Source organism: Dipodomys spectabilis, unplaced genomic scaffold, assembly GCF_019054845.1.
Source record: "Dipodomys spectabilis isolate Male_0828 unplaced genomic scaffold, ASM1905484v1 ptg000095l, whole genome shotgun sequence".
Taxonomy (NCBI): Eukaryota; Metazoa; Chordata; class Mammalia; order Rodentia; family Heteromyidae; genus Dipodomys; species Dipodomys spectabilis.
This window is the reverse complement of record NW_024870772.1, coordinates 43,398,974-43,414,670: the sequence shown is the minus strand read 5'-3', so window position 1 is coordinate 43,414,670 and position 15,697 is coordinate 43,398,974. Positions and strand designations below refer to the sequence as shown.

The window sequence follows — 15,697 nt, the reverse complement described above, 5'->3', positions numbered from 1 at the left end:
TTTTGGGGGTGGGTGAGGGGCATGAACTTCTTCATAAACCAACCTGATCTATAGAATATATCAAGTAGAATACTAATTATGCTTAGACTTATACAGTTTCTAGGTTAGATAAATTATTATATATTCTATGTTAGTACTGCTTAACTTACATTTAAAGATTGCAAATATTCTGAGGAAGAAAGAAAAAGCATTTCATTGGAAGTAAGGATAGTGCCCAAGAGGATATAACTATGGTACTTAAGAAATCAGGAGGGCTGGGAAGGTGGCTCAATAGTAGAGTGCTTGTCCTGCATGCATGAGGCCCTGGGTTCGATTCCTCAGCGCCACATAAGCAGAGAAAGCCGGAAGTGGGGCTGAGGCTCAAGTGGTAGAGCGCTAGTCTACAGCTGAAGAGCTGAGGGACAGCGCCCAGGTCCAGAGTTCAGGCCCCGCCACCGACAAAAAAAAAAAAAAAAAGAAATCAGGAGACAGTCATTTAAACTATCAATTCAACTTTTCCTATAACAAAATTTAAATTATAATATTCAGGTTCACATTATAGGAATTTCTGAATAACTATGGTAAGAGATATATGTAACAGCATATATTATCTAAATTAAATATATTCTTATTTTAGTACCATTCTAGAATCAGTCCGAGGCCAAGGTAATGACAATATGACAATGGCAAGGCAATGACAATATGGCGGTCTTTCATGAAAGACTGACAATAAATATATAGATACTTTAAAAAATATATAAACCAAAAGGCAATTCCTACCTTAAACTCAGAAATGTAGAATTTACAAAAAGAATTGTTACTCTAAAAGATGTAAGTACCTTGTACTTTAAAAATAAGTTCTACAAATCTGCTGTACAACACTGTGTGTCTCAACTAGAGACATGCCTGATTTACCAATTTGGCTTACCAAGCTTTATTGTTGCAATGGCAAACAAAAATGACACACAAGCCATTCGAACTTAACTTTCATCTTTTACTAGAGTAGTGATATGTAACTCTTTCTGTGTATGTGTGGTGCTAGTTCTGGTGCTTGAACTTGGCGTAGGCACTGCCCCTGAGCACTTTTTTTTTTCTCAAGATGAGTGTTCTACCACTTGAGCCACATCTCCAGATTAATTGGAAATAAGTCTCATGGACTTTCCAGCCCAAGCTGGATTCAAACCTTGATCCTTAGAGCTCAGCCTTCTGAATAGCTAGGATTACAGGTAGGAGTCAGGGTGCCTGGAAGATATATTCTCTTTTCATGAGGCAGTTTATATGGGTAGACAATAGGTAAAAGGGTTGTGGTGTAAGTCAAGTGGTTGAATGCACGCCAGGCCTTCAATCCAGGGGAGGAGTGGGGGAAAAAAAAATCACAAAAAGATGATACCAGGGCCAAGCTGAGTAGTTCAAGCCTACAATACCAGTATTCAGAGGAGGAAGCAGGATGAGTTCAAGCTCAAGGCTCATCCGAACCACCAGAGAGAGGACCAGATCTTCCCTTAAAAAGATGGGGAAAAAAAATTAACACACTAAAACTGGAAGGGTTAGCTATGCAATTAGCTCGTGTTTAAATTATCAAGTAGCCTATGCCTACAGAAAATACAATAGGAAAAAACTGCCAAACAAAACACATTAGCAAGAAATAACCACCATTATTAGTTTGGTCTGTTTCTCCCAATCTCTATCTGCATAGGTCCTTGGGTGTACACACACACACACACACACACACACACACACACACACACACACACACACACACACACACACACACACACACACACACACACACACACACACACACACACACACACAATTTTAACAGAACTGGTAGCATGATACAGTTATTTCATTCTCAACACATCCCTATCATATTTTCAAAAACATGGTAGCCTGACTCATAGTTTCTCATTGCTTATGTTCCTGTATTTTAATGTTTAGATTAAAACTTTACATAGTTCTGATTATTTCCTTAGATAATTCCCTTAATTGTACTACTGGGTCAAGGAAAGCTCTTGAAAAGTTTTCCAAAGTTTTCTGCAGAAATAAAACACCATAAACTCTCATGTGAATGTCCCAGCTCTCCATGTAATTCCTCAACAAAACCATACTTTTATGAAGCTTAGTAAAAACTAACAACAGGCCAGGAGCTATCATTCTCATAATCCCAGATACTAGGGAAGCAGAGACTAGGAGGATCACAATTTGTGGACTGCCTGCATAAAAAGCATGGTCTCATCTCAACCAATAAAGCTGCTATCATTCCAGCGTTGCTGGAAGCATATATAGGAGGATCAAAGTCCAGAGTGATCAGGGTAAAAATAACTAAAGCATCTGGTAGCTTACAGTTGAAATCCTAACTACTCAGAAGGCTGAAATCTGAGGATTATGGTTCAATGCCAACCCAGGAAAGGAAAGTCCATGAGGCTCTACCCTCCAATTAAGTATAAAGAAGAAAACAAAACAAAAAACAGCTGAAGTGGGGCTGTGACTCAAGTGAATACTAGCTTTGAACAAAAAAGCTCAGGGGAGGAGCTGGAAAGGTAGCTCAGTGGTAGAGCGCTTGCCTTGCATGCCTGAGGCCCTGGGTTTGATTCCCCAGCACCACATAAGCAAAAAGAAAAAGGCCGGAAGTGGCGCTGTGGCTCAAGTGGTAGAGCGCTAGCCTTGAGCTGAAGAGCTGAGGGACAGCACCCAGGCGCAGAGTTCAGGCCCCATGACCGGACCCAAAAAAAAAAAGCAAAGCTCAGGGGATGGTGCCCAGGCCAAGTTAAAGCCCCCCAGGAGAAGTGTGCGTGCACACACACACCAAAAAAAAAAAAAAAAAACTAAAGCAAAGACTGGTCATGTGGCTCACATGGTATAACAATACGCGATAGTTAGCAAGAGGCACTGAGTTCAAATGCTAATAACACCAAATCAAAAGAGGAGTCAGAAAAAATAGATGTATTCATTCTGATTTATGAAATGGTAATCTGTCTGTAGAATGCCTTAATAATAAGATAATTTTTTTAAAAAGAGGTAGTCAGGTGACCTATCATAAATGTGTAGAATAGAGAAGGCAGAAAGACCAGGAGGCAGGTTCCTAAGTCAGCTGTTACACAACAGCACTAGAATTTTTAGGGAAAGAGAGCCTGAAGAAATGTATATTAAAAGCCAGGCGCTGGTGGCTCATGCCTGTAATCTTAGCTACTCAGGAGGCTGAGATCAGAGGATGGAGGTTCAAAGCCAGCCCAGGCAGGAAAGTCTGAGACTCTTGGGATCTCCAATAAACCACTCAGAAAGCTAGAAGTGGTGCTATGGCTCCAGTGGTAGTGTTAGCCTTGAGCTGAAGAGCCTAGGGACAGCACCCAGGCCCAGAGTTCAAGCCACACAACAGATAACTAACTAACTAAATAAATAAATGAAATGTATATTAAGGCCTGGCACAGGTGGCTTACACCTGTAACCCTAGCTACTCAAGAGGCTGAGATCTGAGGATTGCAAATCAAAGCCAGCCTGGGCATGAAAGTCTGTGAGACTCTTATTTCCAATTAGCCACCAGAACACTGGAATTGGAGCTCAAAGTAATAGAGCACTAGCTTTAAGCAAAGAGCCCAGGGGTAGCACTTAGGCCCTGGTTCAAGGCTCATGAACAACAACAACACAAAATATATCTAAACTCCATGGTAGTGTTTGCCTAGCTTTCCCTATACTATACACTCCATCTCCAACCCCACAAAAATTAACTTTCAAACATGTTATCTTCCAGTTGTGCAAGAAAGAAGTATTAATCAACAGGCCATCAAATTCTAGAATGGCTTTGTAAATAAATTTTTGCTCCTAAAACGCCTTATCTATAGTCATAAAGTCCTGGTGAACCTGACAGTTCACCAGGAGAGGAAAAAAAATTTTTTTTAATGTTGCTGGAGCTTCTTTGCAATTTTTTTTCTAAATATGAAACGTCTAACACCATTGCCATATAAAGACTGACGAGTACGGGTTATATTTTTTTTGTGTGTTTTGACAGAATATGAAAAGACAAAAGATCACCAACGAAAGAAGTGGATGGAACAAATATACTCTTGCACAACATTCAATTTGGAAAGATGCTGGGCGTAATAAATCGGCTGCTTTCTCTTAACATGAGAGACAAAGAAAGGTAGTATAGTTTACCTCCGTCCCCAGCAAGCAGGTGTTTTCGGCAGGATTACTATTTCCCAGGGCAGAGCAATCAGGGTTTCTTTCTCGTTGGGGCTGACAAGCTAGAGGCCGCTGCGAGGAGAGAAAGAGGTGTCAGGCACCGGATCTGTTTTCTTAACCCTTAATTTCTTTCGCCCCCACATACAAACCGGACAGCACGGACATAAAGGGGGATAGGCTGGAGGCCTTCGTGCCCACAACGTGTGGCTAGGGCGCCATCGTGCGCGCCCCGCAGAGCTCGGGTTCCTTCTCGCCTTTTCCAGGCGCTGACGGCGGGCCCGGCCAAGCGCCTCTCCCGGCAGACGCCCCCGGCCCACCCGGCACGGGTGCGGGCGGCCGGCGCACCGCCGAGACTGGAACTCCCACCCGCGCGGGCCCCCGCCGCCTGGAGGCTCTCCCTTACCCCCTGCCCAGAGGAACAGGGCGGCGGCCACCCAGATGCCACCTCTGGGACCCCGGAGCCCCGCGCGGGTGCGGCAGGCCCTCCAGCTGCAGCCCCGCGCTGCTCGCGCCCGCCGGCCGCAAGATGGATTCGCGGTCCCACCCTGCTCGGCCCCGCCCCCCGGCCCGGCCTTCGACGGACAAAGGCGGAGGGAGTGGGAGGGGCGGGGCGCGGCGGAGCGCTTCCGGTGCCCCGGTCGCCGCCGGAGCCCGCGCGCTGGCCGCGGGGAGAGGCGGTGTCCGCCCTTTCCCACCCCGGGGCTGCGCCGGCGGCCGCGCGACCCGCGTCCCCGCCGGATCCCCCGCGCAGGAAGTGCCCCGAGGAGGCGACGCGCCAGGAGACGGTTGGGTTTGGATTGTTGTACTTTTTTTTTTGTTCGTTGCATTTTTAGGAACAAAAAAAAAAGCCCAACCCTTCACACCACTCCACCTGCACCCAGACCCGAAGCCCGCCTCCGCCCGCGCCCCCGCGGCCCGAGCCCCCGCGCGCAGCGCCCGCCTGCCACCTCCCACCTGGGTTTTCGGGAAAGGCAGAGCACACCACGTTTCCCTGCGGGGGAGGAGCTTGAAAATCGGTTCCAAGTTGCCGTAGCTAACCTGACTTTGAGGCCCAGCACCCGTGTGAGGACTGTCTGGTGGCGGACACCTCAACACTTACCAGGGAGGGGTCTGAAGGACGACACGGAAAAGCGTGAGGGCGGGCGGGCGGGCAGGCCGGCCGCGGCGGCCTGGGCCGGCCCCCTCGCACCGGGGAGTCAGCCTGGCAGGGAAGGAAGCAGTGGGTTGGTTACCTGATAGAAGGAGCTTCCTGAATCCATGAGAAGGCCCTGGCCACATCCAGTGCAGGGCGCATCGCCCGGGCCGCAGCCAGCACTGGACAACGGCTCCGACACTGCCTATTCCGTCCTCTGACGGCACAGCGCCGTGGAGACTACGGCCCTTTGTGACCGAGGCAGAGGGGAGGCTAAAATCAGGCGCTACCTACAAGTTCTCAGTGTGGTGCCGCAACTGTCTTAACAAACACTGCACCCCAGACCGCTACTAAACTAATGTTACTCAAAGTGGTTTAAAAACACTTCACACAGCCTAATAGATAATACAGGAAGATTAAATTGGTGAACATTAAGTTACTAACTCATGAACCATGATTGTCTTCAATATAATTCTATAATATGTACTTCTATATATGTTGGTGTGGTGGTGGATACTAATGAACTGAATGTAAAACACTCATTAAATACTAAGTAAACACACAGTATATGAAGCTCACTGGGAAAGGAAGAACAACTCTCCACTCTTCTCCCAGGGTCCTCTGCCCAACAGCAAGGGGACTGCCACACAAGTGTAGAGCAACTGCCCTTTAAAAAAACACATCTTTCTGGGGCTGGGAAGGTGGCTCAGTGGTAGAGTGCTTGCCTCCCATGCATGAGGCCCTGGGTTCGATTCTTCAGTACCACATAAGCAGAAAAAGCTGGAAGTGGCTCAAGTGGTTAAGCCATAGCTTTGAGTTGAAGAGCTGAGGGGCAGTGCCCAAGCCCAGAGTTCAGAGTTCAGACCCCACAATCAGCAAACAACAACAAACTGCATCTTTCCTGGAACAACACAGTTTAAGTAGATTCTGGTAGAGATAACCCTGGAATTGTCAAAGTTCTTGTCACACTAGAATTTCCTTCTTTTGAATTGTTCTTTAAAGTGAACTAACAGCTAAAGCTTAAAATTAATTTACCAGCAAAGCAATAAAGACAAACACAAGAATTTAAAGTGAGTTATGTAAGTACACCATGATTATTAGCTCTTCTTTCCACCTAACAAGACATAGGTAAATCTAGACAGTGGAATTTAGTGTACACTGAATGTGTCGGTGAAGAACATCTAATCACTAAGACTGGAGAAGGTGTGCACAAAAAAGAGGTACTGGAGAGCCTCCCTGGATACATTTGAACACATATTTTCTTTCCTTCCCTATAAACTGCTATATAGTTCAGATTCCAGCCCAACATTTTCCAGAGATTATTTCTGTCAGTAAAAGGCACTGACAGGGGTAACAAGTTAGATAAGAAATGTCATCATTACCTTCCTTATGTAACTGTAACCCCTCTATACAACACCTTGACAATAATTTTTTAAAAATAAATTTTAAAAAAGCACCAACATTGCAAGGGATAGGAATCTAGCTTGGCCACTCGCTACTTGTTCAAGTTACTTGGAATCTTTTTTTTTTTTTTTTAATTTTGGCCAGTCCTGGGGTTTGTGAACTCAGGATCTGGGCACCATCCCTGAAGGTCTTTATACTCAAGGCTAGCACTCTACCACTTAAGCCACAGTGCCACTTCCAGCTTTTTCTCCATTTATTGGAGATAAGAGTCTCACGGACTTTTCTGCCTAGGCTGGCTTCAAACTATAATCCTAGACCTCAGCCTCCTGAGTAGTTAGGATTACAGGCATTAACCACTGACTCCAAGCTTACTTGGTATTTCTTCTTCTGAACCATTTCATACCATATATCTATTAATTATACAATATATAAGTAAAATGTACAATGAATCAAGACAAATATTTTAAAATCCTCCAAAGGAAAATGGCATGTACATATATATTTCCATATATCTGTCTTTAAAAGATAAAGATATTAAGTATACTGTGTAAATGACTAATGTTAATGTTTCTTAGCTATATCTTATAGTATGCCTCTTTAGTACATTAAAAATCATTTCCTATATAACTCTGAAAGGTATTTGTGTTCTGATATTTTAACATTGATTTTCCTAAGAGAACTTTTAGCGCTTTTAATATGTTAAATTCAGGTGAAAGCTAATAACTTCTTAAATCTGTCTGGAAACTTGGTTTGTGTGCTGCCTGTTTAGGTCACAAATCATGGGCTCACTTGGTGTTGGGGGCGGGGTAGGGAAAGAATTGGTATTTGAATTCAAATCCAGACCCTCTTAAATAATAGGCAAGCATTCTACCCCTGAACTACATCCCCATTCCAAGATTTACTAAGCTTTCTTTTTGGCAGTGCTGGGGATTGAACTCAGATCTTTGGCTTGATAGTCAGGCATTCTAACACTTTAAACACACCTCAGCCCCATGTGCTAGATTTTTATCCTGAAAATGATTTGATGATGACAATCTTATTTTAGCTTCAAAAATTACTCTTGTAGATATTTTTAGACTGTTTATTTTGCAAACAAGGGTACAGCATGGTTCTATCATTTTCAGTAGCATTAAACATACTTTTAAAATCAATAGGCATCTTGTAGACCTCTGTTTCTGAAGATCTAGACTTTTTTAGAAACCTGACAAGCACTGCACAAGAAATACAGGCTTGAAAAAAAAAAAAACCAAAAAAAAAACACAAGAAACTAGCTGGGTCTCTCTAATATCAAAGCATTTGGTAATAAATGCCTTGTCAAAAGTGTTTATCTTATAATGGTCTTGTTTATAACACCATGCAGATAGTTGCTCATGCAGCCAGATCTCTAGAAGCTTGGGATGGATCTAAAGCAACCCACACCCTTCCTTCCCCATCAGGCAAAAAACAGATGATTATGAAGATGCATGGGCCTGATTATATAATAGAGTACCATGCTGTAAAATCTACCAGAAAGTTTTTCAATTCTGTTTTCTTCTCCTTTTCTGGGGGTAGTGGTGGTGGTGGTAAGAGTCTAGGCTGGATAGGGTTTCTCTGTCACCCAGGCTAGCCTTGAATTCTGATTCCTTCTGCCTCAACCTACCAAAAGCTGAACATAAGCAAGCATAGGCCACCACATTATTAGTGGATTAGTCAATTCTTAGTTTCATTGATCTCTTAGTGGTACTCTACCACTGCCTCCTTCAGAAAAGCTTCCCAGTATCTCCTGGCTTTTCTTCTCACTCAGGAACACTTACTGGGGGTTATCTTCTTCCACCCAGCATCTACATTCCGTAGGCCTTCACTCCCATTGTTTTTCTGTTGTTTGCAGTAGTGGGAATCAAACTGAGCATCGGCACATAAAAAGCACCTGAACTATACTCTCACTCCAAACACCTAGTCTTAGGACTCCTAGAACACCAATAATCAAGTAATGGCTCTCATATCCCCCTATGAAGCAGGAATTACCTACAGTTACACCATTTTTAAAACATATAATCTGAAGTTAAATACTTTAAAGACATTCTCTTCCTGCTCCCACAATCTTCTTTCTGCAAGCATTTCTTCGTGCTTATGCAGCCTAATGTTATACTACTTCCAGCATCAAGGCTCCTGCCTCCTGTAGTTCCCACTTTCCCAAAAGCCCCCTCCCATTCCCATGCCCCAACCATAGCACAATTAGCTCTCCAAGATGTTTTAAACCATGACTAGATCCTTCATGTTATCCTCTTCTCTTCCATTGTACACACTGCAGTTAGTTATTTATGTAATTATTTGAGTACTGCTGTCTCTTCATTTGACTACATGCTACAAGGGTTCTGGGATACTGTATATGTATGTATATATGTGTGTATGTGTCTGTGTGTGTGTTTTCATTTGCATTCCCAGCACCTAACTCAGTTATTTCACTAATGTCTTAAGGAAGTAAGAGTTCTCTAGTTTAAAGATGGCTGTCAGGAGTAAGGACTGAGGAAGCAGAGACACAAGACAATGAGTACAACAGTTCTTTTGGAAGTATGGCAGGAAAAGAAAAAAGGGAAAGTACAATCAATAATAAAAGTACAGAGACAGAAATTACTATTTTTATAGTTATAAAAATAAAGTTCAGCTCATCCAAGGTTGCACTGAAAGAATTCCCAGGCACAGCAGCCCACCTTTCTAGGCGGTAGACATCTGGAAGATTGATCTGGAAGACTCCATCTCAGTGCCTGAGGATAGTGGCACACAGGTGTCATTTCAGCTACAGGGAAAGCACAACGGCTTGGCACTGTGGTGTATACCTACTTCCTAGGTAGGGGAAGCATAACTTGGAAGATTGCAGTCCAGGCCAGCCTAGGCATAAGTGAGACCCTATCTGAAAAATAGCACAAAAAAAAAAACACCCCTGAGTGGCTCGAGTGGTAGAGAACCTACCTCAAAAATGGAAGACTCTGAGCTCAAATCCCAGTACTTCAAAAAAGAGTCCCCAAGCACAGAATAAAGGCCACTCAGTTCTCAATTCTTTTTCTTGAGAATCTCTCACTGGTCATCTTGGTTCCTCAAATCCTTTCATCCATTCCTACCTGCGGCTCAAGCATGTCAGTACAAATAGCACAGTAACTGAAGACTAGAAATGACTTTTCTAAAGGCAAGGAAAGCTGGGCATAGTGGTATATAATGGGCATGTAATTTCAGCCTGGGCATTGCAATGAGACCAGAGATAGATAGGATGAATATAGATAGATGGATGGATGACAGGTAGGTACAGATACATAGTACTTAACAAAAAAACAAGGTGAGGAAAATGTTCTGCAACCTTTCAAAATCATAGAAACTGCCTAGAATATACAGAATCCAAGAGCACTTGAATTCAGACCTGCAATGTGTATGTGTGTGTGGGAGGGAGGGTGGTCTGGGAATAGATATTTTAAAGTAATACCCATCATTATTAAATTCCTGTCTGTTTGAGTCTCACTGTGCTGGAAAGTAACAAAGAGAAATGAGTAGCATAAATTCCTGAAGCTGGACTCAAAAAAAGGTCTTATAACTTCATGCTGGGGCCAACTGAACTCTGCAGGTTTCATACTATCTTGGCACATGTTAACTATGCTTATCTCTTGGAAAAAATCAGGACTTAATGGAGGGAAGCCCTTTACCCAATTATATGAAGAAAGAAAAGCTTTTCTTTTGTGGGATAGAGGTGATTGTTTTGGTTTTGTTTGTTTTTTAAAGAGTTTCACTATGAAACCCAGTCTGACCTTGAACTCCTGATCCTCCAAGTTCTGGACTCCTGCCTCCGCCTACACCTCCTGAGTTCTAGGATTACAAAAATGTACCACTATACTTAGCAATTCTACCATTGATTGTGTTCAAAGACTAGCTTATTAGTTGTTAACATACTTACTAGTTAGACACTACAACACAGATAAGATCTGACTTTGTCATCCCCTGGGTTTCCTTGTTTCTCCAGCTGTCGGTGGCACTGGAGACTATGGGTCTAGGTTTACCTGGCAGGGTCCTGACAGCTCCTGAGCCCAGCCAGCCACCCCGCTGGTTTGGTGTCTTTCATTCTTACCCATTCATTCCTGGTTTAGATAATAATAGTTACTTTGTTGTAAAACAACAAAGCTGAAGTGAAAACCATAACTATACAAAAGGGAGAAGTGGTCTGCCAGCAATTTACGTAAGGATTCCAATCATGCAATAAATCACTGTGTACCCTATCACACACTACTTCAATTAATACACTGAGCAAACATATCAGTTAGTTTGGAGGAAATGAATTTTTGAGTTAAGGAAGTCACAGGGTCATCCAACTATGTTGAACACAAATGGATACCTATGTCCCCTTATGCCAACGCCAATTCCTGCTCTTCATGGGGCCTACCTGCCTTCTCAAGAAATAAGGACATGCAATCCTCCTATTTATATATGTGTTAAAAATAGAACTCTATGCCTCATGCCTGTAATCCATGCTATTCAAGAGGCTGAGCTTCTGAGGATCAAGTTCAAAGACAGCCTAGAAAAGTCCGTCTTATCTCCAATTAACTACCAAAAGAGCCAGAAATGATGCTGTAGCTCAAGCGGTAGAATATACTTTGAACCAAAAAACTCAAGAACAGCACCCAGGCCCTAAATTCAAGCCCAGGACAGGCACACAGGCACACAGGTATACAGGCGCGCACGCGCACGCGCGCACACACACAAACACACACACACACACACACACACACACACACACACACAAATTAGAACTGTACCAAAAAAGTTGGTCAGTTTCAACATGGAAGCAAATTTCTGAATATTCATATTTTTTATCTTAAAGTTGAAAGTAGAAGTCTGCTTGCTGCAGCTGTGTGTCTAATTATTTCTATAACCTAGTTTGAAGGAAAAAACACTTCCAAAAGATTCAACCAAGTCCACAGTTTAACTCAAATAAATCCAACTGATTAACAAATGGAAAATAACACCGAGGAGAAAGTTTTGCATCACAAGGATAGAGATCTAAATCATTCCAGAGGAAGCTAAAAACTAAAGTATAAGCCAGAGAATGGGTGGCTCAAAATAACAAACAAAAAAAAAATCTTCACTTTATATTTGCATAGCCTTCACCTTCTAAACCAGCTGCTCTCCCAGAAAAGGGAACTCAAAAGTCATAGTCTTTGCAACTTTTTCTCTTTTTAATTCCAAAAGCATTGTCCCTAGGCATTCTCTTTGAGAATCACACAAAAGCACTGATAAAGACTCCAGCTTCACCCTATAGATTTGGGGGTTTTGTTCTGCTGCTTTTGATCTTCTAGACGTTTCTGTATTTAGGAAGTTGTTTTTCTATTTTTTGCTTCTTTTAATAAAGCTTCTAATAGGAAACTGTCTCCTTTCTTGCCTGTGAACTCAGTCTTAGGGAACTGCTAACCTCTCAGACAGGAAACCTAAGGGGCTGCAACAACCCTCTCCTAGTGCTCCTTCTACTCTACCAGTGGCTGAGAGGCAGGCTCCAGAGTCAGCCTGCAGGGAGTAAACCTCCATCACAAGCTGAGTAAGTGGCCATGGGCAAGTTCATTTGATCCCTGTTTACTCATCAGCCTTTTCTCATTCAGCTTTTCTCTCTTCTCTCAGTCTAGTCACACCATTGATCACTCCTTACTTTGGTGTTGTATCAGGATTTCTGAAGCCACACCTATCCTTCTATAGAACCACATAGCTAATTGTGCTACCATCCCAACCCAGCTCCACACCAGCTCAAAGCCCGAGTCCCTGGATGGGAAGCTTGTAAGTTACTCCGACTGTCCTCCCCACTCTGCGCTAGTCACCGTAGTCTTTTGGCTGTTCCTCAAATGTGCCAAATATGTTTCCTTAGGACCTTTGTATTTGCTGTCCCTGTGCCTGAAATATTCTTCCAGAATACACTCAGCTCACTCTCTATATTGCTCAAATGTCATCATTTTGGAAAGACCCTCCTGGCTATCCTGCTACAATAGCCCTCACACCTCTTGACACTTCTGAGTTTTCATTTCCCCGCTTTGGAGGCAATTTCCTACATAGCAAAACCACTTACGGCCACCTGACCTACTATGGACTTTTGTGATTATAGTCCCCTCAAACTGGAATGTAAGTTCTATACAGGAACAATATGCCAGCATCCAGACAAGGGCCTAGCATATAGTAGGCTCGGATGGATGGATGGAGAATTTGCAGTAAGCAATCAAGAAGGACTTTGGGGTTTGTTTACATGTATGGAAGGCCCTTGGAGAGTACATACTCTAGTTTACAGTTCAAAAACCAAAAATCACTCTGGCCCTTGTGTAAAGAGGGAGGGTGGTTTGGAGGACAATGTAACTTTCAAGCTAGAAAGAGAATGAGGAAACATGTTTTGGAGCTATAGCTGACAAAGAGGAAAAGAGGGCTTGAGGATAACTTCCAGGACTGGGGCTCAATAGTGAATTTTTCTAAATTGTTTTCTCTTCTGTAAGAAAGAAGGCAGAGAGTGCTCACCTAGCACCAGGCGTGTGTAACCCTCAGTGAGTGTTAGTTCTTCTTATTACCTCAAAGAGAAATGTGTGTTCCCTACAGGATAACAAAAACATTCACTCCTCAGAGCCTAAGAGAGATGACTTCTTGTAGAGTATGCCTTCTCCATCTGAAGGACAGATTTTTTTCTTTAACAGAATACTTAACAGTAGTTTTGGAACATTGTACTTGCACATAGATAAATAAAAGGATTCCTCACATTTCAAAAAATAAAAAAAAGGTTCTTTAAGGTCATGTTTATCCATTCAGTTCTTAGCAGGAGTGAGTAAAAGCTGAAATTACAAACTTCTGCAGATTAAAAAACAATCAAAACATAAGATAATGTGCAAATGAAATAATGATTTTCTCAAAATAGGCAGTGACTGCATTTGAATACACCAGAAGCTAAAATACCACGCTGTCCAGTTCAATAAAGGACACCTGGCAACTCTATTTGTAAGTGTAACTCAGCTTTTTGCAAAGCCAACACCCAACCCTTTTTGGCTTCCTTAGTCTGTCCTCATTTCCCCCTGAAAAACTGCCTTAAGCTTAGTATAGCTATCATGCTTTCTATTACAAGTAGCAGCTTCTCTCAGTAAGACCTCTGTTTTGTAAATACTTGATCAGGGTAACCCTGTATCTGCTTGCACAGTTTCCCAATGGCTGCATGCAGGTAACATGTGAAAAAGCTGCCTGTAGAGACTTTTTTTTTTTGGCCAGGCATAGGGCCTGAACTCTGGGCCTGGGCACTGTCCCTCAGCTCTTCAGCTCAGGGCTAGTGCTCTACCACTTGCGCCACAGCACCACTTCTGGCTTTTTCTGCTTATGTAGTGCTGAAGAATCCAACCCAGGGCCTCATGCATGCAAGGCAAGCGCTCCACCACTGAGCCACCTTCCCAGCCCCTGTAGAGACTTTTTTTTTTTGGTCAGTCTGCAGCTTAAACTCTGTAGAGACTTTTAATAGCTATTTCTTGAGTCCTTTGGGGACTTTATTGCTAGCTTTTCATCTACCTCCTGATCTCCCAGATTATTGGTGATGTGAGTTTCCCACTTAACAAAAAAAAGTCATTTTTCTTTTTTTTTTTTTTGTCGGTCGTGGGGCTTGAACTCTGGGCCTGGGCGCTGTCCCTCAGCTCTTCAGCTCAAGGCGAGCGCTCTACCACTTGAGCTACAGCGCCACTTCCGGTTTTCTGGTGGTTTATTGGAGATAGGAGTCTCACGGTCTCTCCTGCCCGGGCTGGCTTTGAACCGCGATCCTCAGATCTCAGCCTCCTGAGTAGCTAGGATTACAGGCGTGAGCCACCAGCGCCCGGCAAAACAGTCATTTTTCTTACAGAGGGTTCCCTGAATCTGGTTTGCCTTTTCCATCCTTGCCCCATGGGTGAGTGTCTCCTTGAATTCTTCTGTTAACCAGGAGCCTGCAAAAGCAACCTTGAATGTGAAGTTGAGGTGAAAGACTACTGAAGAATTTGGCCTATAGTCGGGTCTCTAGTCATTTCCTGCTCTCTCTTCTAAATCTAGTTGATACCCTGCTGGAAGGGGAGTGTCAGCATCTCCCAAAAAGCTCCCTGGAAAAACAGTCTGGTGAAGAATTCTAAGTGGGGCCTCTAATACCAGCTTCTGTGGCCCTTCTCAGAGCTGCTTCAACCTGTCCAGCAAGAGCCCCTGAGCTGAGCTTGACTCTCCACCCCCTCCACACACCCCTACCCATCCTTGGAAGGGGCCTTGCATAGACCTCCTGTGGGTCAGGGTCTCCTCTTTACCATAGCTTACCCTGAACTCAGGTTCCTTTCTTTGCATGCATGAACTGACAATTCTTTTCCTTCCTTCCTGCCAACTGCTCCCTACTAACCCAGCACACAATCAGATATAATCTCATTGTAGTTGCCTTCACATGGGGGACACCTGGAGTTGCTCAGTAAGAAACTGCCTTGCCAGCATGCACACCTGTAATTGCATCTATCTGGAAGACTGAGGTCAAATTGTGGAGTAAGGCACTGGCCAAAAGCATAGGCCCTATCAATAAACAAAGTAAAAGTAAAAAAGCTCTAGGGATGTGGCTCTGGTGATATAGAGTACAAGTCATGAGTTCAATCCCAAATTCCATGAAAACAAAACAGAAACCTTAAACAACATGACTTGTTCTGTAGTGAGGAGGTATGCACTGGCATACAGAACACATTAGAAAAACTCTTAGCTCTCAGTTCCTTGAGAGTTTAGGGACTTGAGTTTAGGACTACTGTGTTTTACTACTGTATTTTAAGCTTCACAAAGTGAGATGTCAGCTAATTTTTCTGGACTGTGGAAATGACAGCCTTGTCTAGAATCATAACTAAAGGCCTTTTGTTTCTCAATCTGGTGGTCAGACTAACTATCCACTTTTTTCTTACTGTTACCATATATTACACAACTGATTCTCCTCAAGAAAGATATTAAAAGCCCACTTCTAGCCTTGAAAAAAAGCAGTCTTGGGGGCTG

General features: G+C 43.3%; 1 protein-coding gene across 4 annotated transcripts in view; it reads right to left on the bottom strand.

Moving 5' to 3' along the window:
* Trim13 (tripartite motif containing 13) overlaps nt 1–15,697 on the bottom strand; it is a 39,782-nt gene that overhangs the window by 7,406 nt on the left and 16,679 nt on the right. For 2 of the 4 annotated variants that reach the window (XM_042685690.1, XM_042685691.1), the window contains one exon: nt 4,135–4,233. In XM_042685690.1, the coding sequence (XP_042541624.1) occupies nt 4,135–4,233 (99 nt within the window). Of the gene's footprint in view, nt 1–4,134; nt 4,234–4,564; nt 4,670–5,115; nt 5,134–15,697 lie in introns of those variants that run through there. The other 2 variants (XM_042685693.1, XM_042685692.1) reach the window with 2 other exon arrangements.